The sequence below is a fragment of the Centropristis striata genome, chromosome 13 (assembly GCF_030273125.1).
Source record: "Centropristis striata isolate RG_2023a ecotype Rhode Island chromosome 13, C.striata_1.0, whole genome shotgun sequence".
Classification (NCBI taxonomy): domain Eukaryota; kingdom Metazoa; phylum Chordata; class Actinopteri; order Perciformes; family Serranidae; genus Centropristis; species Centropristis striata.
The window spans coordinates 32,740,423-32,766,824 of NC_081529.1; the positions used below are offsets into that span (position 1 = coordinate 32,740,423).

Below are 26,402 nucleotides of genomic sequence, written 5' to 3' on the forward strand. Positions count from 1 at the left end.
AAACGTATATATACAAGAGGGACATAAGGATAAAGATCACTTGCGTGCCTTTTTTTGGGTGCATCTCTCTAAGTGTTTGCATTTTTCTCTCTTCACATCAAAAGTCAACATCATTTGAGGACCTGAAGGTGAAATGCAGAGGTCCTCTGGTACATTCTTCTACTGTCCTATGGCAACAGAAAAATATTTCTAACAGTCATTTTAGCGACGAACAAGCAACATCAACAGCATAAATACATTGCAGTATTTTCTTTGACCAGTTTTATTCATCCGTTTTTTCAAGTGCAGGGAAGAATGTGGTCCTTTAACTCACCACCACAAACAGAGGGACAAAAATAGACATAGAAAATATATATATATCTTAAATAAATGAGCATCTGTTCTGTAAAATAAAACGCTCTCAAAATACTTTGCAGCAGTGACGGGGTCCAAGATTCAAATGGCATTTTTTTTTTCTTCTTCTTCTCAGCGGCCTCAGTTCTGTCTGGCTCCATCAGAACCAAAGAGAAGCTGCAGGTACCGGGTGGATGACACAGGAAGGTGGAGGAGATGTTGGATGGAGGGTTTGTGGAAACGTGGAGAAGATCAGACATGCGGAGCGGAGCGGTCGTTGGTGACGGTTGGACGTAGTCTGACTGTGGCGAACGGGTTCCCTCCTCTGTGGACACGCAGCAGAGACAAACAATGCTTTTAATTGGGATGGATTTCTTTTTGGGCTTCTGCACTCTACAGTAGTGTTCAAAATAATAGCAGTCCAATGTGACTAACCAGATTAATCCAGGTTTTTAGTATATTTTTTATTGCTACATGGCAAACAAGGTACCAGTAGGTGCAGTAGATTCTCAGAAAACCAACAAGACCCAGCATTCGTGATATGCAGCTCTTAAAGGAACACTCCACCGTTTTTTCATATTAAAACATGTTATTCGGGTAAGTAAGACGAGTTGATACAGACCTCTTGCGTCTCAATGCGTGCACTCAATCGCCCTGGCGCGCGGAGCTACTTGGCTAGCACTTAGCTTAGCCCAGTTCATTCATTAGGATCCAAACAGATGGACAGTTAGAAGCGACCAAACTCCTCCACGTTTTCCCTATTTAAATACAGCTACACGAGTAGTTAAACGACCAAGTATGACGACACAAAATAAAACGTGGCGCTTTTCTAAGCGGATAAAAAGGAGAACTATAATGTATGGCGGAATAGCACTTGGGAGCACTTCGACTCGGCGCAGTAATATCATCACTCCTGACGGAAGTGAGAGGGAGCGGAAGTGATGATATTACTGCGCCGAGTCGAAGTGCTCCCAAGTGCTATTGGACTGTCCATCTGTTTGGATCCTAATGAATGAACTGGGCTAAGCTAAGTGCTAGCCAAGTAGCTCCGCGCGCCAGGGCGATTGAGTGCACGCATTGAGACGCAAGAGGTCTGTATCAACTCGTCTTACTTGACCGAATAACATGTTTTAATATGAAAAAACGGTGAAGTGTTCCTTTAAGGCTGTGCAATTGGGCAATTAGTTGAAAGGAATGTGTTAAAAAATATAGCAGTGTGGCATTCAATCAGTGAGGTCATCAATTTTGTGAAAAAACAGGTGTGAATCAGGTGGCCTCTATTTAAGGATGAAGCAGCACTTGCACAGCCTTAAGAGCTGTGCAAAACGCCTTTTTTTGTTTAATATTATGTAACTTTTTTAAATTATTTTTTCATCTGTTTTACTACTTGATGTACACTGTAAAAATGTTTGTAGAAATTACAGTAAAACACTGTCAAATAGCATCAGAAATAGGGAGTAAAAAGTAAAAATTGAATATCACAGTAGAAGACACTTAGTTACTGTAAATCAAGGAATAGTACAAAACTTAAACTATATATATATATATATATATAACATTTCTGTAAGATTAATGAAGAAATTCCATAACTTTACAAAGAATTATATAGAAAAATAATAGGATTATTCAGTCTAAATGACTGAATAATGACTAATGACTAAATTGCTGATATTTACATTTAAATTTACAGTAGAAAACCCACTCACTGTATTTTTTACGGTGAAAATCTGGCAACCACAGCTGCCAGTATTTTACCGTAAATTAAACAGATTTTTTTTTTTTACAGTGTAGATGGAAACAACCCCCAGTTCTGTTTGTTTGTTTATAACTAGATAAAAATCTGAAAATATGGACACCATACAACGCCAATTATCATAACGGTTAAGACTGTTGTAATGTGCTACTGAAATGTGATTCTAAATAAAGACTAAATGTAAATAAAAGCAGATCAGCTTGTCGTGTTGTTACGTGACTTACGCGAGGTAGGCAGGCGGAGGTCTGGATGTGCCGTTGGGCTGCGCTGCCTGTGGAGAAAACACACACACACACACACACACACATTACCTCCTGAGTCACAGGGTCGACTCTCACTGAACACTGTGGAAAATATTATTATACTAAAGCAATAAACATACAGCACAGTAATTAAATCCTGTCTCAGAGACACATGAGCAGACAAGCCAACTGCAGGTTATAATGTGTATTAATGATAGTATCTGACTGGCTACTTCCTTCTGTTTCTTTAACCCATAAGAATCCACGGTGACACGGGTGTAACAAACACTTTAAATCTTCTAGAACAGGGGTCTCAAACTCAAATTACCTGGGGGCCGCTGGAGGCAGTATCAAAACGACCAAAAAAAGACACAAAATGACCAAAAAATACACAGAATTACCAAAAGAAAACAACACAAATTACTAAAAAAGACACAAAATGACTGAAAAAACACGAAATTACTTAAAAAAAAGACACAAAATGACCAAAAATACATATAATTAATAAAAAATACACAAAATTATTAAAAAGACACAAAATGACAAAAAAAACCCACCCTAAATTACTTAAAAAAAGAAACAAAATGACCAAAACAAGACACACAATTACTAAAAAAAGACACAAAATTACCAAAAAAAAGTAATTAAAGGGACCTTCCACACACAACCCTAACCTTGTTTTGCAGTGAACATGTATTGATGATGTAATATTTATGCTAAAAAGTCATGACGATTGATTTGACCTTTGACTCCAAAAATGTAGTTACTGCACTCTGGTTTTGCTGTTCAAGGTTCTAATAGTAATGCAGAAACAGAGTGGAGTAACTACTATTTTGTTGTCTTCTTTCAGCTTTTATATTTTGTTTTCAGTGAATAAACATTTTCAAACTGAGTTTGTTGTAAGTGTATTTAACAGCTCTATTCAAATATTTGTTTATTTTAGAGTTAATATTACAAATTAATGTTATATTTTAGTCTTAATATAATTTTATCTCACTCATGTATATATATATATATACATACATATGTAATGGTGCAGAAGGATTGGACACGCTGCAGGAATAGATGGAGGAGAGGCAGCGTGGGAAAGACAGCGTGCCGTGTCATATCACGAGACAGCGTGTGGAATCTGAACCTTCTGGAAATTCAAGTCTGTTCCGCAATCAACCACATAAAGATTTCTTCTGATGACAAACTGAAGCTGAACACGGACACCATGTGCAGGCCAGAGTTCACCACGCAACAGGAGGGTTTGGTCCAAGACATTTTTTTCAAACAAAATTACATTTTTCGTTTAAAAATTTAATCTGAAATCGTCCTATAAGGATCTTTTAATTTTCAGGTCCTGGTTACACCTTTGCGGGCTGCAACAGGTAGACAGTGGAGCTCAATGAGCAGCGGTGTGACATGTGACCTTTTTGGCTGGTTGTAGACCAGGCGCTCCGCCGCGTATGTAATTCTGTGACTTTTTTGGTAATTTTGTGTCTTTTTTTTAATTATTTTGTGCCTTTTTTGGTAATTTTGTGTCTTTTTTGGTAATTTTGTGTCTTTTTTGGCTGGTTGTAGACCAGGCACACCGCCGCGTATGTAATTCTGTGACTTTTTTGGTAATTTTGTGTCTTTTTTTAAATAATTTTGTGTCTTTTTTGGTAATTTTGCGTCTTTTTTGGCTGGTTGTAGACCAGGCGCACCGCCGCGTATGTAATTCTGTGACTTTTTTGGTAATTTTGTGTCTTTTTTAAAATAATTTTGTGTCTTTTTTGGCTGGTTGTAGACCAGGCGCACCACCGCGTATGTAATTCTGTGACTTTTTTGGTAATTTTGTGTCTTTTTTGGTAATTTTGTGTCTTTTTTAAAATAATTTTGTGTCTTTTTTGGTAATTTTGTGTCTTTTTTGGCTGGTTGTAGACCAGGCGCACCGCCGCGTATGTAATTCTGTGACTTTTTTGGTAATTTTGTGTCTTTTTTTTAATAATTTTGTGTCTTTTTTGGTAATTTTGTGTCTTTTTTGGCTGGTTGTAGACCAGGCGCTCCGCCGCGTATGTAATTCTGTGACTTTTTTGGTAATTTTGTGTCTTTTTTTAAATAATTTTGTGTCTTTTTTGGTAATTTTGCGTCTTTTTTGGCTGGTTGTAGACCAGGCGCACCACCGCGTATGTAATTCTGTGACTTTTTTGGTAATTTTGTGTTTTTTTTAAAATAATTTTGTGTCTTTTTTGGCTGGTTGTAGACCAGGCGCACCACCGCGTATGTAATTCTGTGACTTTTTTGGTAATTTTGTGTCTTTTTTGGTAATTTTGTGTCTTTTTTAAAATAATTTTGTGTCTTTTTTGGTAATTTTGTGTCTTTTTTGGCTGGTTGTAGACCAGGCGCACCGCCGCGTATGTAATTCTGACTTTTTTGGTAATTTTGTGTCTTTTTTTAAATAATTTTGTGTCTTTTTTTAAATAATTTTGTGTCTTTTTTGGTAATTTTGTGTCTTTTTTGGCTGGTTGTAGACCAGGCGCACCGCCGCGTATGTAATTCTGACTTTTTTGGTAATTTTGTGTCTTTTTTAAAATAATTTTGTGTCTTTTTTGGCTGGTTGTAGACCAGGCGCACCACCGTGTATGTAATTCTGTGACTTTTTTGGTAATTTTGTGTCTTTTTTGGTAATTTTGTGTCTTTTTTGGCTGGTTGTAGACCAGGCGCACCGCCGCGTATGTAATTCTGTGACTTTTTTGGTAATTTTGTGTCTTTTTTAAAATAATTTTGTGTCTTTTTTGGCTGGTTGTAGACCAGGCGCACCACCATGTATGTAATTCTGTGACTTCTTTGGTAATTTTGTGTCTTTTTTTAAATAATTTTGTGTCTTTTTTGGTAATTTTGTGTCTTTTTTGGCTGGTTGTAGACCAGGCGCACCGCCGCGTATGTAATTCTGTGACTTTTTTGGTAATTTTGTGTCTTTTTTAAAATAATTTTGTGTCTTTTTTGGTAATTTTGTGTCTTTTATGGCTGGTTGTAGACCAGGCGCACCGCCGCGTATGTAATTCTGTGACTTTTTTGGTAATTTTGTGTCTTTTTTTAAATTATTTTGTGTCTTTTTTTAAATAATTTTGTGTCTTTTTTGGTAATTTTGTGTCTTTTTTGACTGGTTGTAGACCAAGGCGCGCCGCTGCGTTCTGGATCATCTGAAGTGGTTTTACTGTGCAGGCTGGCAGGTCGTCAGGGTGTTACAGTAGTCGAGTTTTGAGATGATGACAACAGCTTGTGTCAGGAGTTGAGCGGCATGTTGAGTTAGGTAAGGTCTGATTTTGCAAAGCGACATGACCGGGTAACTGAGGCGACATGACTGGAAAAGGTGAGTTGGTCATCAATCATCAATTATTATATTCCATGATGTCTCCCATATGCTTTTATGCTTTAAAGTTTTTATGTTGTTTTGTATGTATTATGATTATTTGTTTGTTGTGTGACATTTTTAACTACTGAATGCAGAACAAATTGCCCCTCGGGGACAATAAAGATTTATCAAATCAAAATCAAAAAATCAGCCCTAGGTTTCTCACCACCTGGTGGGGGCGAGACACAGGGAGTCAATTTTGTGTCATCATCATTTATTGTATGAAGGGGCACCCTAGAGGGCACCCAATCATTTTTTTGCACGTGTAAAGGACAGCCAATAAGATACTTCCTCTCGCTTTCACCACTCTAGAGCAGTAGTTCTCAACCTTTTTGAGTCGCGACCCCCAATTTTACATGCATGTTGTCCGCGACCCCCGCTCACTGAACACAATCTCACATGCACAGTTCGGATCACCCGAAAAAGAAACAAAATGACCAAAAAAAGGAAACAAAATGACCAAAAAAGACACAAAATCACCAGAAAAGACAGAAAATGACCCAAAAAAGGAAACAAAATGAACAAAAAGACACAAAATTACCAAAAAAGACACAAAATTACCAAAAAAATAAACAAAATTACCAATAAAAAAGGAAACAAAACGACCAAAAAGACACAAAATTACCAAAAAAGACACAAAATGACCCAAAAAACCCCCCAAAATGACCAAAAAAGACACAAAATGACCAAAAAGACACAAAATTAACAAAAAAGAAACAGAATTACCAAAAAAAAGGAAACAAAACGACCAAAAAGACACAAAATTACCAAAAAAGACACAAAATGACCCAAAAAAAGAAACAAAATTACCAAAAAAAGGAAACAAAACGACCAAAAAGACACAAAATTACCAAAAAAGACACAAAATGACCCAAAAAAAGAAACAAAACGACCAAAAAAAGGAAACAAAATTACCAAAAAGACACAAAATTACCAAAAAAGACCCAAAATTACCCAAAAAAAGAAACAAAACGACCAAAAAAGAAACAAAACGACCAAAAAAGACACAAAATTACCAAAAAAAAGACACAAAATTACCAAAAAGACTAAAATACATTAACACATGAACACTTTAACACAGTGGAGACAGAGCTGACTTCCAAAATGATTTGGGGACCCCCAGAAATCATCTCGCGACCCCAATTGGGGTCCCGACCCCAAGGTTGAGAACCGCTGCTCTAGAGGGCAGTTTAGCGTGCTTTTTCAACCATGGAGGCAGGAGGTTTCCAAGTAGACGTTTCCAAATGTCTCCTTTTTAAAACAAAATGCAGAGTATGTAATGAATATTATAACATATAGATAAAGGCTTTTGGTAATAATCACTGAATTACCTACTAATATCTCAGTCTATTCTAGCCACACAGGGTCCAAATTAACAATTTGAATATGTTTTGTCATGCTGTGAATGTGGACAAAAAAAGAAACATTTCTAGTCTTATTTGACTCAGTCCGCCACTTCCAGTGGTCCAATGAGTCTTTCTTGCTCCAGATGGTTTTCTTACTGAGCAAAATGACAAGAAACTATCTTAGTAGCAGCCAAAATAAGAACTGAATTTTCTATATGCTAAGGAAAGGTTGCTTTTCTTTCTTAACTCCTTTAATATGGGATTTATGTGATAAATACGGGTGGACAGGAAGGTAAGCATCAGCAACTACTCTCAGTTTGAGATCCACTGAGTTACAATTTTGTAATCTGTTTTTTTTTTTTAATTTCAATTCCAATCTTTTAAATGCTGTAATATTTTTTATCAGGTCGTCCAGGTTTACATAGAAGCAACACGTTAAGAATGCACGGAGTCATGTGAACGTTGTAGTTTCAGTGTGGAGGACCCAATAATATCCAGTGTCACATGATTACATAGACTAACTAGTGTGTGTGTGTTTTTTTTGTGTGTGTGTGTGTGTGTGTGTGTGTGTGTGCAGTTGGATTCTTTCAGGTTCCCATCGAGGTCAAAGAAAAGTGGTTAGGAAAAGAAACAGGCTGAAATAGTGACTGAGAAGTGGGAAATACAGGTACATCTAAAAAAAATAGAAATTTGTCAAAAAAGTTTCAAAAAGTGAAACTATGTATATTATATAGATTCATTACACATAGAGTGAAATATTTCAAGCCTGTTTTTCTTGTAATTTTGATGATTCTGGCTTAGAAATAATGAAAGTTCAAGTTCAATTACTGCGTCTGCTTTGGTTTTGAGTTGGATTTTGTAGTTACTGCAATTTTTATATTATTATTTCTCTGAAATAAAGCAACATTGAAATCTAAAACGTTGTCACAAGATGAAACAGACATCAAGGAGTTCATTTTTAGTTTTAACTCAGTTTTGACCAAAATGTAGTTAGACTTTTTAGGGCAGTGGAGGCCCCCATGGCCCCTGTGGCCCCGGGGCCTAAGCTTTTGTCCTTCATGGCATTTCCCCCCTCACATTACTTTTACTTTTATACTTTAGGTAGTTTGAAACCAGCACTTTCACACTTTCACTTGAGTAAAAAGCTTGAGTTGATGCTTCTACTTCTACAAAAGTATTTTTAAACCCTAGTATCTCTACTTATACTGGAGTAATGAATGTGAATAATCTAAAAATGACTGACCAAACCTCTGTGCAGGTCTTATTAGACTGCCTGAAAGACTCTCGGTCATGGATGGAAGTAAACTTTCTCTCAATGAATAAAAACAAAACTTTTTTTATTTGGCCAACAAAATCTTTTAGATGGCTTCTGACAGCGCCATTGGTAGCCTTAAATCTTGGCCAACCTTGGTGTTGGCACAGTTTTGACCAAAACTGTAGTTACTGCAGTTAGGCTTTGTAGGGCAGTGTAGTGTATATTATAAAAGGAGTAGTGAATGAGTAAATTAGGAGTGATTTAGTAATGATCTTCAGTAGTTCAGCTGCAGTACTGCAGAGACTCCACAAGAGGTCAGAAGTGGATAAAGTGACTGATGTCTGAAGTGTTTCAACCTCTCAAGTCCAGGAGATTTTGGTTCAAATTTGTGCATTAATGCATGCATTAATTTCTGTCTCTGTTCAGCGTCTTTATATCACATGCATGGCTCCTTTTTCTCCACAAACATTTGGCTATCGGTCTGATTTTACTTTTTTTTTTTCAAAATACAAACAAAAGACACATGTTTTCTATGGAAATGTAGTGTTTTTTATATTTATACACACAAAAACATTGAAAGAAATTGCTATTTGCATGTAAATTTAATAAAAATGTAATTATTAATAGTAATAGTTTTCATTGTGGAATGAAAATTCACATTTTAAAAATGGTCTAGAAACACAAATAGCACTTAAACTGGCTTTCTCAGCTCATCTGTTTTATAAATAAAGTTATTACTGTAAATAAAACTATGACAACTGTTATTTCCCACAGCACGAAAACAGTTTCACATCTGTCCTCCTCCTCCAGATGTTTGGATTGAAAGTCACGTAGCAAATATCGTGGGTGTTATAGAAGCAGTGGTGAAAGAAGTACTAACATCTGTTGAAGTAAAAGCAGCAATACGACAGTGTGAAGAGTCAAAGTTCTGCATATAAAATGTTATTTAAGAAAAAGTACTGAAGTATTAATATCAAAAGTAAAAGCTCTCATTAAACATTATAGTCACATTTCAGAATTATGTATATTATATTAGGTAATTTTAATTATTTATGCATTAATGTGTTCACCACTTTAATGTTGCTTTTATTCACTTTAAAAAGTTATTAAAAAATGATTAATTAAAAATCAATCAAAATTAGAAAAGTGCCAAATCCTCAAATTTGAGAAGCTGGTACACTGTAAAGAATTTACTGTGATTTTTACAGTAACGTATTGGCAGCAATTAACAAATAACTTACTGTAATTTTTATTTACAGTAGAACTACTGTATTTTTATTAACAGTACTGTTTTACACTGTCAAATAAATAATAAAAGACACTGTGATTTTAGTTTTGTTTACAGTAAGAATAAAATTCATTGGTCATTTTGTTTCCTTTTTGGTCATTTTGTTTCCTTTGTTTTGTATGATCTGAACTGTGCATGTGAAATTTTGTTCAGTGAGCGGGGGTCGTGGACAACATGCATGTTAAATTGGGGGTCGCGACTAAAGGACTAAAAAAGACACAAAATGACAAAAAAAAAGACACAAAAGGTCCCTAAATATATCGATATATCGCTCCGGCCCTAATTCAGTGTCTTTCTACTTTTGTCAAACCCTGTCTGCAGTTTGACATAATCTTTGTAAAGTCAACATACTAGTTCACAGTTCAGTCAGGGAGCCTAAATGTCTTCTTCACCTCCGTCTGTTCTGCTCTGTTACACTCTGAGTATCTTCTCTTTCCTTTGCACTGAAACTCAGCTCGGAGGTCAAAACCGCCTCTTAACTTTCTCTGTAGATCTCAATCTCTCTCATGGCATTCTGTCTGTCTCCATCTTCTCAATATATATATTTTCATTCCTGTGAGTCGTTATCTTTTCTCCAGTGAAAAGCACAGAACCAGTGAGGGTGCATTTTTTCTCGTGGTGACGGAGCATTCCAGGGTAACATCCCTCCTCTCACCTTTCACTTTCTGCACCAACTGACAACATCAAAACACAGGCTTTGCTCAGAAATATCCTAATTATTCCATATTTTACATGGTAAACACAGCCAGGGCAAATAACTCACTTTTATTCCCAAATTTGTTCTCATTCTATTCCCATTATTTCCCATTAATTCTTGTTAATTCCCAGTGAAAGTTTGCACCTTGAATATACCCGCAATTCATTTTGTTTCTTTTTTGGGTCATTTTGTGCTTCATTATTTGTCCAAAATGTGTTGTATCAACTGAGTTTGTATGATCTGAACTGTGAGATTCTGTTCAGTGAGCGGGGGTCGCAGACAACATGCAGGTTAAATTGGGGGTCGCGACTCAAAAGAGTTGAGAACTACTGCTCTGGAGGACCCGACTCAGAAGGAAGGATCCCACCAAGGAAGCATCCTACCAAGGAAGGATCCCACCAAGGAACGGATCCTACCAAGGAAGGATCCCACCAAGGAAGGATCCCATCAAGGAAGGATCCCACCAAGAAAGGATCCCACCAAGGAAGGATCCTACCAAGGAAGGATCCCACCAAGGAAGGATCCCACCAAGGAAGGATTCCACCAAGGAAGCATCCTACCAAGGAAGGATCCCACCAAGGAACGGATCCTACCAAGGAAGGATCCCACCAAGGAAGGATCCCACCAAGAAAGTATCCCACCAAGGAAGGACCCTACCAAGGAAGGATCCCACCAAGGAAGGATCCCACCAAGGAAGGATTCCACCAAGGAAGCATCCTACCAAGGAAGGATCCCACCAAGGAACGGATCCTACCAAGGAAGGATCCCACCAAGGAAGGATCCCACCAAGAAAGTATCCCACCAAGGAAGGACCCTACCAAGGAAGGATCCCAGCAAGGAAGGATCCCACCAAGGAAGGATCCCACCAAGGAAGGATCCTACCAAGCAAGGATCCCAGCAAGGAAGGATCCTACCAAGGAAGGATCCTACCAAGGAAGGATCCCACCAAGGAAGGTTCCCACCAAGGAAGGATCCTACCAAGGAAGGATCCCACCAAGGAAGGATCCCACCAAGGAAGGATCCCACCAAGGAAGGATCCCACCAAGGAAGCATCCTTGACTTTGGGATACAGCCATTCTTTACCACCTGCACATATTATTACCAACACAAGACGTGACACAGCTCACCTTTTACTGGCAATGCTGCAGCCACAAATCCCTAACTAACCCAACACACACATGCACAAACATGTGCACACAGCAACACACAGCCTCAGCCGCCCACTCACACACACACACACACACGCACACACACACACACACACACACTGAGCTCCACATAAATCTTAAGACTTTTGCAGTCTGCTGAGGCAGTGGAGAACTTTTCTTTCCCCTCGTGCAAGCCTATTCTGAGATCTGTGTGTGTTTTGAAGAGAGTAAAAGCAGTTTCTGTGAGTCACGAAGAATGAATGGAGGGTAAAACTTCCCTGGAAATGAGCCGTATTTACCCTGGAAACGGAGTGAGGGAGAGGCACTGAAGACAGAGAGACAAAGTGTGCAGATGTGGAGATAAAAGAGAAGGAAACAACTGCTTGGGAAAGTGAAAGAATGAAGAGAGGGAGGCCTGGTGTCGAGTTCACACAGAGTGGAATTCCACCAGTGTCGAGTCGTGGAGTGGTGGAGAGATGAAGGCTGGTTGGAGACTGACAGGTCTGACAGTGGACACACACACACACACACACACACACACACACACACACACACACACACACACACATGGACACACACAACAGCAGCACTACTGTATGTGTGCCGGTGGCTGTGGACCAATGAGTGGTTAATAATGAATACTGTGGAGCCAAGACAGAGGAAAGTATCTCCACCTGCCATCTGACCATTGAGCCTCTATCTGGGTCAAACATCACAACTACAGACTGCTGAAAGACATAAAAGCAGCCTCCGGGTCTAAAAAGTGAAGCCAATGTGGAAGTGCCTCAAACCTGCAACCCTTTAAACAGTTAAAGGGGATCTAAAAACTAAAAAAGTCCAATTGTATAGAAGTTTATGAGAAAACGACCCTACTTCTCACTCACTTCATTATTTTATTAAACAATCTTATTAGTCAGGAGGCGGAGCTAAATAAAGGGGACACGTCGGACAAAGGTACCACATTTTTTCCACATGCTCTCTATCACCATATGTTTCAATTTTTGTTAGGAGCCACTTCATCAAGATTGTGGATCGGAGGTGGCAGCCATATAAAATCTATGAGAACCAATATTTCTTTTAAGCCACTTAGATGGTCAATCTTGGTGACAAAATCTACATCTAAAATTTATGAGAAAAAGACAAATTTACAAGGAAGAAATGACAAATTTAAGAGAAAAAAATCATAAATTTGAGAGAAAAAAACTCATATACTTACAAGAAAAAAATCATAAATTTACCAGAAAAAAACAAAAAAATTAAGACAAAAAATACAAATTAATGATAAAAAAAAATCTAAAAATTCATGAGAAAAATACAAATTTACGAGAAAAAAACCCTCAAACTTCTTCACAATTTTCTAATTTTCTGAGACACTGAGTTTTGTGTGTTCATTATCTCTAGGCCAGAATCATCAAAATTACAAGAAAAACAGACTTGGAATATTCCACTCTATGTGTAATGAATCTATATAATGCATGAGTTTCACTTTCTGAAATGATTGGAAAAAATATTGCACTTTTTTACGATATTCTAATTTTTTGAGATGTACTTGTAGTAAACTAGACAACAAAGCAGGAAACGCTTCTGCCAACATCAAAGGTAGAGATAGTAAGTAAACATTTTGAATAGGAAGCGTGCACAAATGTGAACATGCAAAATATACATAAATCTAAGTCCTACATGCCACTATGCATGTAAAGTTGTTATCAGCAGTCTAACACGTAAACTAGAAGAGCAGCAGTGTTGTGTAGTACAGAGGGTGTGTTTGTGTATGTGATTTACATTAATCCAGCTCAGGCAAAGCACAGAAGCTTTCATAGAGGAAAACCACTACTTTGCTTGATGCTTTGCATGGTATGCAAATGGGAGATCATTTGACAAGTTATGACTATCACCAAGCTGGTATGGGAAATGCCTGAAATAATATTATATAATATTATAATAAGATGTCTGTGTAACCATTTGGGAGGACGGACACAGCAAAAACGGTGTGTCTAAAAACAAGATAAAAACACTAAATCTGAGGGAAATGATCTTGCTGCATGGACAGATAATTTACCTTGACAAGATTTCTTTAATTAAGATTGTTAAATCTAGAAATAAGCATGTTGAATGCTTAAAATAAGAAATTAACTCTTAAAACAAGATAAATTATCTAACACTTCTAATTCTAAAGTTTTTTTTATCTTGCTGCTTGGAGCTATTTTTTTTGTCTTTTTTGGTCATTTTGTGACCAAAACAAGATGTAAAAAGACACAAAAAGACACAAAAAAGACACAAAAAGACACAAAAAAAGACACAAAAAGACAAAAAAAACGACACAAAAAGACAAAAAAAACCCCACAAAAAAGACACAAAAAGAACAAAAAAAAGACACAAAAAGACCAAGAACATACACAAAAAAGACACAAAAAGACCAAAAAAAGACACAAAAAGACCAAAAACAGGAACAAAAAAGACACAAAAAGACAAAAAAGAAACAAAAAAGACACAAAAAGACATCAAAAGACAAAAAGACACAAAACGTTTTTTTTTTATCTTGGTAAGAAACAAATAATTGTCAGGTCACTCTGCTCGGGCCAGTTCATTATTCATTTAATTTATCTTGTTTTAAGAGTTAATTTCTTATTTTAGGCGTTCAACATGCTTATTTCTAGATTTAATAATCTTAATTTAAGAAATCTTGTCAAGTGAAATTATCTGTCCATGCAGCAAGATAATTCCCCTCAGATTTAGTGTTTTTAGACACCTTTTTTCTGCAGTGGACATGTTGGAAAACATCTTCTGTCGAGGCACAGAAGCTTCATCATTACATTAGATCAGGCTGATGTGTGTTCACTGCTGACTCTCATCTTTATCCCGGTGTCACTGCCTCGTATTAGAGAGGAGACTCCAGGAGACTCATTATCAGCACACCGGGGATTATTGTAACAAAGAGCCGTCTTTACAGCTGTGCCCTGCTCAGCCTCGTTCCTAATGTCTTACCAGCTTGTGAGGGTGAACAGAGATCTAGAAAACAAGACAGGTACCCTGAAGGAAAGGTGACACTCAGCGTTATAATCACACGTCTAGAAGCCCCCAGAGGTTCTCTGTCCATCTTTATCTAATATGGGCCTTCACGGTTGTTTTGGGGGACTGTAAGTAGAGTTAAAAATCCATCTGTGTGGTAACTATAACTGCTTGGGGTCATTGTGGATGGAAAAGAAACAAAATGCTGTGGGCAAGAGGTAGGTTATCCCCCGAAAACAGTAGGTCAACATCACTGGTCCAACACATATTCAAACATTTTTCTACAAACTTTGATGGGGAGTCCGTGGCCTCGAGGTTAGGAATCTGGCACCTAACCTCCCACTGCTCCAAAGCATGGTGTGTTGTAAAGGATGGGTTAAATGCAGAGAAGAAATTCACTGCTGATTGTTTCAGCGTGTTCGCTGTGACCAGCAGCTCTTTAGCTCTAAGTCAATGCATTTACATGCACAGTTTAATTGAGCTATGCTTAAAAATCGATACTGGCGTCTAATAGGACTTCTGTTCTTGTCTTAGTTTACATGCAATTAAGAAAGTTGAATAACTGACGGGAACGTGTCCTCCTCCTCAACACTGGGTGGCGATATGCGTCGTTTCAGCAGGTTAATATGGCGCCCTTTCCGGTTGACCTCAGTTCTACACTTTGTGCCGTCGCTACTGACTGGCGACCGGCTAATGTGACCAGCTAATGTGCGACCGGCTAATGTCTCCGGCTAATGCAAGCGGCTAATGTGCAAGCAGCTAATGTGCAAGCGGCTAATGCAACTGGCTAATGCAACTGGCTAATGTGCAACCAGCTAATGCCCCCGGCTAATGCGCGACCAGCTAATGCGCGACCGGCTAATGCCCCCTGCTAATGCAACCGGCTAATGCACTACCGGCTAAGGCGACCGGCTTTCTTGGATGTTTTTGTTCTGGGGTCATACGCCAGCGTGGGGGGTGGAGCATGAGGAGCATGTGCACATGCGTTGTCTTGTCATACATGCCAGCGAAAATCCTGTTCCAATCGCATTATCTGGGTGCTCTAATCGGAGATCTCTGACATCAGTCGGACTAACACATACACATTTACATACACTTCAGTTGTCCAGTTATAGTCAGATTAAGGCAATAATTAATTTTTTTCTATGTCAGGTAAACGTACTGACTGTCACTGCGAATCTTTCCAGAAATTAGCGCCCACAGTTAACCGTAGAAGGCTGAAATTTGGAGGTCAAGTATGTTTCTAAGAAGGTGTGTGTTTTATGTTCACAGCTAAAAGGGGGCGTTGTAATGGGAGTGGCTTATTACAAAGACGTGCATAACTTTTCACAGACTTGTTTAAAGTAGAGATGCACCAACTGCAATTTGCTTAGCTGATTCTGATTTCTTAAAAGTCTGACTTAAAAATTCACCCATGTGGCCTGTAAGGTGCATATCTTCTAAACTGATTCCTGAAACATGACCAAACCTTGTAGAAAGACACACACACACACACACCCACACACACACACACACACACACACGCACACAGACATAATACATGCATGTGTGGATGCATGCTGGTCTGTGGTTGTAGCTAGTGTAAATTTGAGGTTGTTAAACAGGAGCAGCAGCTTAGTCTTGCACTACCTAGATCTGATCTAAAAATGAAGGCCAGCAATACATTTGCAGTCTTTGTATACAATAAATGAGCCTTCCTCCCACTTTGCATTCAACCTCACACTGAGCCAGGAACATCCTTGCTGTTGCATGCTCTTTAAAATAAATATTTAGACTTTTAGTTTCCTAGGAAAACCACTTGTCAGTGTGTGCTTGTGCTCATTCATAAAAGTCGTACCAACAGCAAACTAACTGTCCCTGAGTCCCTATAATTGATTTTTATTGTGTATGTCAGCTGACAGAGTGTATCAGACAATGGTCAGGTTTCCCAGGCAGACATAAAAGACTCATCTGACACCACCCACACACACACCAAACACACACACACACACCCACATAGTCATCAGCAGTGGAGATAAGGCTTCCCTGTGGGTACAGTAGGTATCAGGTGAGACCTCACATTGCCAGTTCTATCACGACACTGCGGCCGGCAGAGCCAGCTCAGCAGAAAGGTCTGACAGGAGACAGTAGGTCAAAGTGTTCAAGGCTGCTTAACTGTACTAAAGCTGGGAAAACGTGAAAGGAATGCACATCTATCTACAAAAGCAAGAAGCGTCTGTATGTGTGTGTGTGTGCGTTCTTGTACTTCCTACATAGTGAGGACCGGAACACGTTTTTAACCAACAGAGTGAGGGCATTTTTGCAAAGTGAGGACATTTTGGCCGGTCCTCACTTCTTTAAAGGCTTTTTTTTGGATTTCAGACTTTGTTTTAAGGGTTAAAGGTTACAAAAAAATGATAATTAACTGAAACTGTATTGCGTGGTTACAAAACTAACTAAAATTATGGTGAAAATGTCTTTCGTTTTTGTCTTTGTCGACTTTTTTCATACATAATGAAGATGGATAAGACAAAGGAAATAAAGGCAAAATTTACTGTGACCACTTTTAATCTCCCTCCCAACAAATACCCCATTACAAAAAACTAAAACTAATAAAAACTAAACTAAAACTAAAGCATTTCAAAAAAATAAATACTAAACTAAAACTTGCAAACTCACTCTGAAAGCTAATTAAAATTAACTGAATTTGAAGCGGGAGATTTAAGGCCTTTCTTACGAATCAGTTTGATCCATTGAAAACAGTGAAAACAAAACGTTATTAACTGACAGCTAAGCATCATACGTACGGGAAGATAGCGTTCCTGTGTTATTTAAGGTTACACTAGCAAGAGGCACTAGTGCACTAGTGAAGCAAACACAGTGACTGACCGTGTGATCAGACGAGGAGGAGGAGGCTGCGGAGGGCGTGGGGGAGTGCTGGTGGCTGTTGTTTGTGCTGACGGTGCTGGTGTTGTTCTTGATGGCGTTGCGCTGCGGGGCGTCACAGTAGTCCGCTGGGGGGAGCACCATGGTCGCCTCGTCTGTCTCCGTGTCCTGATGGTGGAGGTTGACCACACTCCTGCTGCGGTACGGGGCAGCAGAAACACTGCAGGAAACAGAGCAGCAGGTTTATGTGAGGAAAACGAGAGGATGAAAGATATAAGAACAAAGCAGTTTTGAAAGTAAAAAGAAAAAGATTCAAAATCACATGTTATGTTGGACTAAAGGACTAAAAAAAAGACACCAAATGACCAAAAAGAGACAAAAAATAACTAAAAAAGACACAGAATGACTAAAAAAAGACACAAAATGACTAAAAAGAGACACAAAATGACAAAAAAAGACACAAAATGACTAAAAAAAGACACAAAATGACTAAAAAGAGACACAAGAAAGACACAAAAAGACACAAGAAAGACACAAAAAGACACAAAGTGTCCAAAAAAGACACAAAATGACAAAAAAAGACACAACATGACCAAAAAGAGACACAAAAAGAGACACAAAAAAGACACAAGAAAGACACAAAATGACACAAAGTGTCCAAAAAAGACACAAAATGATAAAAAAAAGACACAATGTGTATAAAAGAGACACAAAATGACTAAAAAAGAAACAAAATGACTAAAAAGAAGACACAAAAAAGACACAAAATGACTAAAAAAAGACACAAAATGACAAAAAAGACACAAAATGACACAAAGTGTCCAAAAAAAGACACAAAATGACTAAAAAAATACACAAAATAACCAAAATTTGTTACGCTAAACACACAAGACACAAATAAAAAAGAGTCCCACTAGAATAAAAACCAGAGTTGGATGACAGGATCACACACAATCACAAGATCACATTTATGTTGGTTTGTCTTTGTTTCTTTTTGGATGGAGTGGAAGGAGAGGGAAGAAGAAGAGAGAAGGGGAAGAATAAGGACACTTTCACTAATTTGCATGAGTCTCCTGGCATGTGTGTGTGTGTGTGCTCCAGTATTTCTATCTTCAGGGGTTGTATCCTGAGTGTCGGGTTAATCCTGAAGTTGATGTTGGGCTCTGAGGCACGATGCTCAAATTAAGGTTATTGGGAACAAACTTGATCAGTAGGAGGTCCTCAAAAGGACAAAAGGACGAGGATGTATATGAGTGTTGTTGTGTCCCCCAGCGCTGGTTATGGTTTAAACTTTCTGTAGCAGTTGGCTGGCAGCCTCTCTGTGGGAGGTGCAGCACATTAAGATCTAATAAATTAATCCGACAGGGATTAGTCTCTTTGAAGAAAAGGCTGTAGCCGACTCACTCAACCTTCTCTCTCTCTCTCCGTCTCTCGAAATCTATTCATCAGCACACAACATCCTGTTTCCTGATATTTTGCTGAGCTTGTGTGAAAAGTCCAATTTTAGATTTATTCCAATAGCATAGATTTTTGACGGTTATACAATCTTTATATGAGCAAAAGATACCTAAGAAGTTTGGTATATTTTTGACTTTTTCATCTTTTATCATTTTGGCTGTGTTAATCCTAAAGTGACCCAATATGTATGAGTTTTTATGTTCTATATCTTTGCAATAACTCTCTTTTTTCTTGGCTAAGTATTTAGCTAAGTAGCTTGCTAAGCTAACTACTTAGCTAACTTCTTGGCTAAGTTGCTTGCTAAGCTAACTACTTGCTAAGCTAACTACTTAGCGAACTACTTGGCTAAGTAGCTTGCTAAGCTAGCTACTTAGCTAAGTAGTTAGCTTAGCAAGCTACTTAGCCAAGTTAGCTATGCTAGCTAGCTACAAAAAATGTTTTTCTTCATAAAGTATGAGAGGCAAAATGGAAATAACGATCTGTTGTTATCAAAAACAAGATATTTAAAGAATACTTGGAATATTCAATCATAAACTAAGTTGATATCAAAAGAAACACACAGCAGCATTAAATGACATGGGACATGAATGCGGGTCATTTTTGACCCATGTTGTGCATTAGAAGGGGGGTCAATATGTTGTGCATCAAAGTGTTAATGAATATGGCATTTATTTTCATAATGGTGTGAGTCCCCCGTGCTTCCCCGAATTTTAGATTTTCAGCCTCAGCTTCTATAACTCCTCGCCAAAAGACAAAAACTGACTAAAATTGTAGTGAAAATGTCTTTCTTTTCCGTCTTTGTCAACTTTTTTCATACATAATCCAGTGTTTCTATTAGAAAGAGGATTCTGTTAGTGAACACGCAGGAACACAAGGTAAATATGTTTACTGAGACTGGGATGTCTACACTCAAACCAAAATTCAAATCACCTGGAACTGTAAGAGTTAATAACCTTATTGGGGCTGAGATGGATAAGCCAAAGGAAATAAAGGCAAAATTTATTATGACCTCTTTGAATCTCGCACCCAACACGTAGCCCATTACAAAAAAAATAAAACTAACACTAAAACTAATGAAAACTAAACTAAAACTAGCAAACTCATTCAAAAAAATAATTAAAACTAACTGATGACTTATGTACTATTATAACCTTGGTTCTCCCTTAACATTGCGATATGTCATGTAACACATACATCGTTTTATAAAAATGTAAACATAAAGGTTTCATATGTCTTAGTGATTGAGGGGATTGACAGCTGAATGTTACTGAAGCAGGAAACAGGAATCAAAGGTTAAGGAAGAGGAGAGTCCCCCATAGGATTAGAAAGGTTATCACCCTAACAGGAGTAACGAGAGGAAACACTGCCAACAATACAGCTGGCTGCAACATGAGACCCTCGCTGTGTGTGTGTGTCTGTGTGTGTGTCTGTGTGTGTGTGTGTGTGTGTGTGTGTGTTCTTGTACTTCCTACATAGTGAGGACCGGAACATGTTTTTAACCAACAGAGTGAGGGCATTTTTGCAAAGTGAGGACATTTCGGCCGGTCCTCACTTCTTTAAAGGCTTTTTTTTTTTTAGATTTCAGACTTTGTTTTAAGAGTTAAAGGTTACATGATAATGATAATTAACTGAAACTGTATTGTGTGGTTACAAAAACAAACTAAGTAAACTAACTAAAATTGTAGTGAAAATGTCCTTAGTTTTCGTCTTTGCCAACTTTTTTCACACATAATGAAGATGGATCAGACAAAGAAAATAAAGGCAAAATTTACTGTGACCTCTTTTAATCTCCCACCCAACAAATACCCCATTACAATAAACTAAAACTAATAAAAACTAAACTAAAACTAAAGCATTTAAAAAAAAAAAAAACTAAACTGAAACTAGCAAACTCACTCTAAAAAGTCATTAAAAATAACTGAATCTGAAAACAAAAATTCACAACCCAATTAAAACTAAAACTAATGAAAAATTCAAAATATTAGAACCTTGCAAGGGAATTCACTGTTCCAATGAGGGTCCTCACAAAGACAGAAGTACAGGAATGTGTGTGTGAGCTGGATCGTGGAGTCTCCTTACCTGTTGTTATTCACGAGAGGCTCGGAGAGAGCCCGGCAGTACGATGAAGGGAACCAGCCCCTCCTGCAAGACAAAGAGGGAGAAGCCAAGTCAGGGATGATTACATCTGATGCTCTATCTTACTGCTGCATGGCCAGCAGCTCTCATTGCACGGGAATCTGAAAGCCTCTCTAAATGATTAGCCAGGAGCTCTGCCCTCAATTTAACCCTCTGAAGTCCAGGAGATATTGGTTCAAATGTGTCAACTTCCTATGCATTCATTTCTGTCTCTGTTTAGCATCTTTCAGTCTGTCCTTACATCACATGCATGGCTCCTTTTTCTCCACACAAACTTGGCAATCAGTCAGATTTTTCATTTTATGTCATAGTTTTTAGTAGTACCACTTTCTCTGCCTAATAATGATACATAATATTTATTATCATATATTAATACTTAACTGGTAGATCTATAACTGGAACGTGCACACACGCACACGTGCACGTGCGCGCGCGCGCACACACACACACACACACACACACACACACACACACACACACACACACAGGGGTACCTTGTTAATATTCACTCCCTGTCTGTCCATATCACTGTATTGTATTATTGCACAATAAAAAATAAAATAAAAAAATAAAAGATTTTTCATTTTATTTTAATTGAAGTATAAAGCTGCCAGGAACCTAAATACAAACAAAAGACACATGTGTCTATGGAAATTTACCTTTTTTTTTTACCATTTATACACACAAAAACAGCAGAAAAAACAATACATAATATAACTACAAAACAGTCTATTTGCATGTAAATTAAAAATAGTAATAGTTTTCATTGAAGCAAGAAAATTCACATTTTAAAAATGGTCTAGAAACATAAATGGCACACTGTGAAAGCTCCTATGATTGCACTTTCAACTGGCTTTCTCAGCTTGTCTACATATCACATATAAATAAAGTTATTACTGTAAATAAAACATGTATTTTCAATAACTCGATGGACTCCAGAGGGTTAACCAGAAGATACAGAGACATGTGTGAATCTTTTTTATCCTTGTTGAGACACGGTTGAGCTGTTCGAGTTCTCTCTGTTGTTGTATGAACGGTGTGGATGTATTCCTACGGTAACTATGGCAGCAAAAAGCTGGATTTGATCACAGAAAAGACACCAGAATGAATGGATGCCTCTGATTTGTAAACAGAGATCATCAGTCCATTTCGAATGCCTTTATCCTTTATTTTGATGGGTTTTACAGCAAATCCTCCCGGTGGTTCACTGCAAAAAAGGTTTGTCTAAAAACAAGATAAAAACACTAAATCTGAGGGAAATTATATTGCTGCATGGACAGATAATTTCACTTACCCTGCTGCCCCCGCGACCCGGCCCCGGATAAGCAGAAGAAAATGGATGGATGGATGGATGGATGGATGGAAGATTTGTTAAATTAAGATTGTTAAATCTAGAAATAATGTATGTTGAACACTTAAAATAAGAAATTAACTCTTAAAACAAGATAAATTAAAACTTAAAATTTAGAAATGTTAGATAATTTATCTTGTTTTAAGAGTTAATTTCTTATTTTAAGTGTTCAACATGCTTATTTCTAGATTTAATAATCTTAATTTAAGAAATCTTGTCAGGTGAAATTATCTGTCCATGAAGCAAGATAATTTCCCTCAGATTTAGTGTTTTTATCGTGTTTTTAGACACCTTTTGCAGTGTTGCACTGCAAAAACCAACTGACAAAAAATAAGAAATAAATAACTAGAATTAGGAAATAGTAGTAATATTAGTGTGTGTGCATGTATCTGTAACTATAATCACAGCAAAGATCAAAGGCAATCAGAGCAGAGCAATCAACAGAATTAACTGCCACCTAAATGTTCCAAAACAGTGACAGCAGCCAGAGGTGGACAGACTGGAATTTTTGGCCTAGAACAGAAAGCATTTTTGGCAAAACCATAATACCATATCATTGATCCGACTTCACTTTGAGCGTCCTGAGTTCTTCCTGAATGTCTACATGTGTTTTTTTTTAAAGAAAAATTAAAAAATAGCTTTGTTAGAGTGATCTTAAAAAACTGTTACATCTCCCTTTTTCAGAAATCTTCCTGCGTTTTTAATATGGGAGCCAATGAGGCTGTTGGTGTGTGTTGGTGGCACATCTGTGCGTCCTACGCCCAAACTATAACTCTGACAGCTTCACCAGAGGATTGTGAGGGAGAAGACTAATTTTCCTACGTTTCTATGTATAAATTATTTCTGTAGAGTGGAATTTGCGGCCTGGAGCCCAGTTTTCAAATTTATTTTTTGACAATTTCTTCTCTTCCTCTACACTCTGGCGATGATGTCACACACTGTGACACGAACATTCCGTGCAATACACACCCATTATAATCTCAGAATTTCTCCAAAAATGATCATGGTCATTGAACAGGGATTGATAAAAAACTATATGACCTATCGAAACATGGATTAATCACTTCAATGCAAAATTTTGGGCAGTTTTTGACGACTTACGTCGCAAAAATTCATATTCCGTAGAGAAAAGTGGTCACTGGTCCCTACAGCTATTGCTGTATGGGACCAGTGCTCGGTGCGATTGCCCCAAGGCCCTAATAAGCACATAAAGCTATGGTCAGTAGGTAAATTATACTCAAAACAATTTAATTAAGATACTATCGCTAGATAGAAGAAGAAAATACTTGGTAAGCTTCATGTTTTTTGCAGTGTGGGGACTGTTTCTATTCCTTTTTTTATAAGACGTGATGGAAATCAATGAGTTGAATGATTCAAGGTCTTGTGGTCAGGGTTTTATCTCGAAGCTGCTGAGCTGACACAAGATTACTGTTGGAGCTTGAATAAATGGTTGAAAAAAAATGAGTCAACGTGTCAGACTGCAGAGACCTATGAGGTTCGTGGAGGCCTCAGTTAGAGAGAGCAGCCGTTTGTTTGTGCCCACACACTCACCAACATGACTACGGATATGAAAAACACATTAACAATGATGAAGGCAGTCAAATTTAATTTAAGGTGCTCCAACAACTTCTCACCTTGATCTAATTGTTTAAAAATGTCAGCTTTAAAACACATTGAATGGAATTCCCTTGAGCGAATGAAAAGGTTTCTAAAGAATGAGTCACGGCTTGTTGCTATCACACGCTCAGACCAAGGACTGTGTGTCATTGTGCTGTTACGGTTCAAGATTGTTCGTAATCAGTATGTAACCGTCAGCCTCGCCCTCTAAGTGGATAAATGTTAATATTTGCACATCTGGTCTGGAGAATTATTGGAGGAGCCTGGACTGTTCCGTTCGTAAAGCTGTGATTAAAGGCTCCTGGAAAACACACCTTGGCTCGCTTAATCTTATATTAATAACAGCTTTTATTTATTTAGAGAAGGGTTTTCAGCCGGGAACATGAGGTGTTTTCCACTTGTCCACTTGGCATTAATAAAAACCTTGTTCAAGGACGACTCAGTGTTACTGGTTGCCAGGGGTGTTTATTTCCCCCGCTGACTGCTGCTGGACAGGAAAGCAAAACTCTAACAAGCCTCTGTAAATAATAAGACAGCGGAAATGTATTACATTTCATTGGATTTATGACCATGAAAATAATAATATTAATACACAATGGGCCTCATGCTGCAGCAACTTTCTGTCAGCTTCAGAAGCAACAAACCTTCACCATCCAAATCTGCTCTTAGAATGATGAATCCAACTGGACCATAATTGTTTATTAGCATATATGTATATATATATATTTTATATTAATGGCACCCTTTAATTACTTTCTTTTTTTAAATTACTTTAATTTCGTCTTTTTTTGTGTGGTAATTTTGTGTCTTTTAAAAAAAAAAAAGTGTCTTTTTTGGTAATTCTGTGTCTTTTTTGGTCATTTTGTTTCTTTTTTAAGTAATTCTTTTTTTTCTGTAATTTTTTTGTCTTTTTTGGTCATTTTGTGTCTTTTTTGGGTGATTTTGTGTCTTTTTTTAAAAAATAATTTTGTGTCTTTTTTGGTCATTTTGTTTCTTTTTCAAGTATTTTTTTTTTCTGTCATTTTGGTTTTTTTTGGGTGATTTTGTGTCTTTTTTTAAATAATTTTGTGTCTTTTTTGGTCATTTTGTTTCTTTATTGGTGGATTTTGTGTTTATTTTTAAATATTTTTGTGTCTTTTTTGGTAATTCTGTGTATTTTTGGTCATTTTGTGTCTTTTTAAAGTAATTTAGTGTCTTTTTTGGTCATTTTGTGTATTTTTGAACTCTTGTTGTTTTTACTTTTCACTGAAGTCACGTTGCCTACGGCCACTTTTTTTAGTACGGTCGATGCTCTAAATATAGTGGTGTCTGAGCCAGCAGCTAATGGGGCTAACAGCATAAACAGTGAGACAAACAGCACCAATAAACACGGAGCTAATAACCTGAGGGGGTACAGTTGGTCTGGATGCTTTAATCAGCAGTTACCATCGACTGAGAGCAGTGTAACAATGCATTTAAGCGAAGTAAACATGATTTCTCAGAGCATCAGTACGGAAAACACCCAGCTAAAACATAAAGTATAATAACTTGATTTATCAATGTAATAATGTAGAATAACTAGAAAATTTCTAAAGACATTTTGAGCGTGCTTGCCATACATTATTGACACGGCAGAGTAGTTTGCATTATATTATCTATCTATCTACCTACCTACCTACCTACTTATCTATCTAGCAGAGCAGTCAACCATAGCAGCAGCCTTTACATTTGACGCCACTGAGACAGAAAAAACTGCAAAAAGTTCTCCTCAAACAGAAAGCATTTTTGTCCAAACCGTAGCTCTTATCATTGATCTGACTTCACTTTGAGCATCCTTAAGAATTTTTTTTTTAGAGCGATCAGAAGAAACTGGTACCTCTGCTTTCCTCCAGAAATGTTCCTGCCTTTTTACCATGGCGGTCTATGAGGCTGTTGGTGCGTGTTGGTGGATCATCTGTGCGTCCTACGCCCAAACTATAACTCTGACAGCTTTACCAACACCAATGTGAGGGAGAAGACGAGTTTTCCTACGTTTCTATGTATAAATTATTTCCGTAGGGTGGCATCTGCGGCCTCGAGCAAATTTTCTCTCTCTCTGCACTCTAGCTATGATGTCATCTACTCATCTACTACTAGCCTCTCCATAGAGTAACATTGCGGGGATTTTTTGCTGTGTTTTTGCCGAATAATTCGAAAACCGTTTGTCGAAACCCTTAGAAAAGTCTTAGCACACTGGTCATGGCCGAGCCGGTCGATTTGATACCTTTTTAGTGTACATGCGACCAAAACTCTGGAGGGAGTAGTCAACCGAAAAAAACAAAAGACGGAAGAATAAAGTCTAGGATTGAGCCCAGTGGATAGTATATAGTGTGCTCTTTCAAGCACACTCAATTAAATAAACACAATTTTATTTTTTATGTTCCTCGAATACGTTTCTTTGTGTTGAGTAAACAATTTGTTGACTGTGACAACAGAATGTTTTTTTCTTATCTTGGTAAGAGTGATGTGGAGAAGAACAACAATATCGGTTATTCCCAGAAATC

The 26,402-nt window shown here is 37.6% G+C and overlaps 1 protein-coding gene and 1 long non-coding RNA gene across 2 annotated transcripts in view; one reads left to right on the forward strand and one right to left on the reverse strand.

Moving 5' to 3' along the window:
• Nucleotides 1-26,402, forward strand: part of LOC131982946 (uncharacterized) — a 596,045-nt gene that overhangs the window by 325,294 nt on the left and 244,349 nt on the right. The gene's annotated exons all lie outside the window — the stretch shown is intronic.
• LOC131982920 (brain-specific angiogenesis inhibitor 1-associated protein 2-like protein 1) overlaps nucleotides 74-26,402 on the reverse strand; it is a 77,406-nt gene continuing 51,077 nt past the window's right edge. The window contains exons 11-14 of the mRNA XM_059347517.1: nucleotides 20,856-20,918; nucleotides 17,322-17,538; nucleotides 2,311-2,357; nucleotides 74-658 (exon numbers count right to left, since the gene is read on the reverse strand). Of these exons, the coding sequence (XP_059203500.1) occupies nucleotides 586-658; nucleotides 2,311-2,357; nucleotides 17,322-17,538; nucleotides 20,856-20,918 (400 nt within the window). The 3' untranslated portion in view covers nucleotides 74-585. The remainder of the gene's footprint in view (nucleotides 659-2,310; nucleotides 2,358-17,321; nucleotides 17,539-20,855; nucleotides 20,919-26,402) is intronic.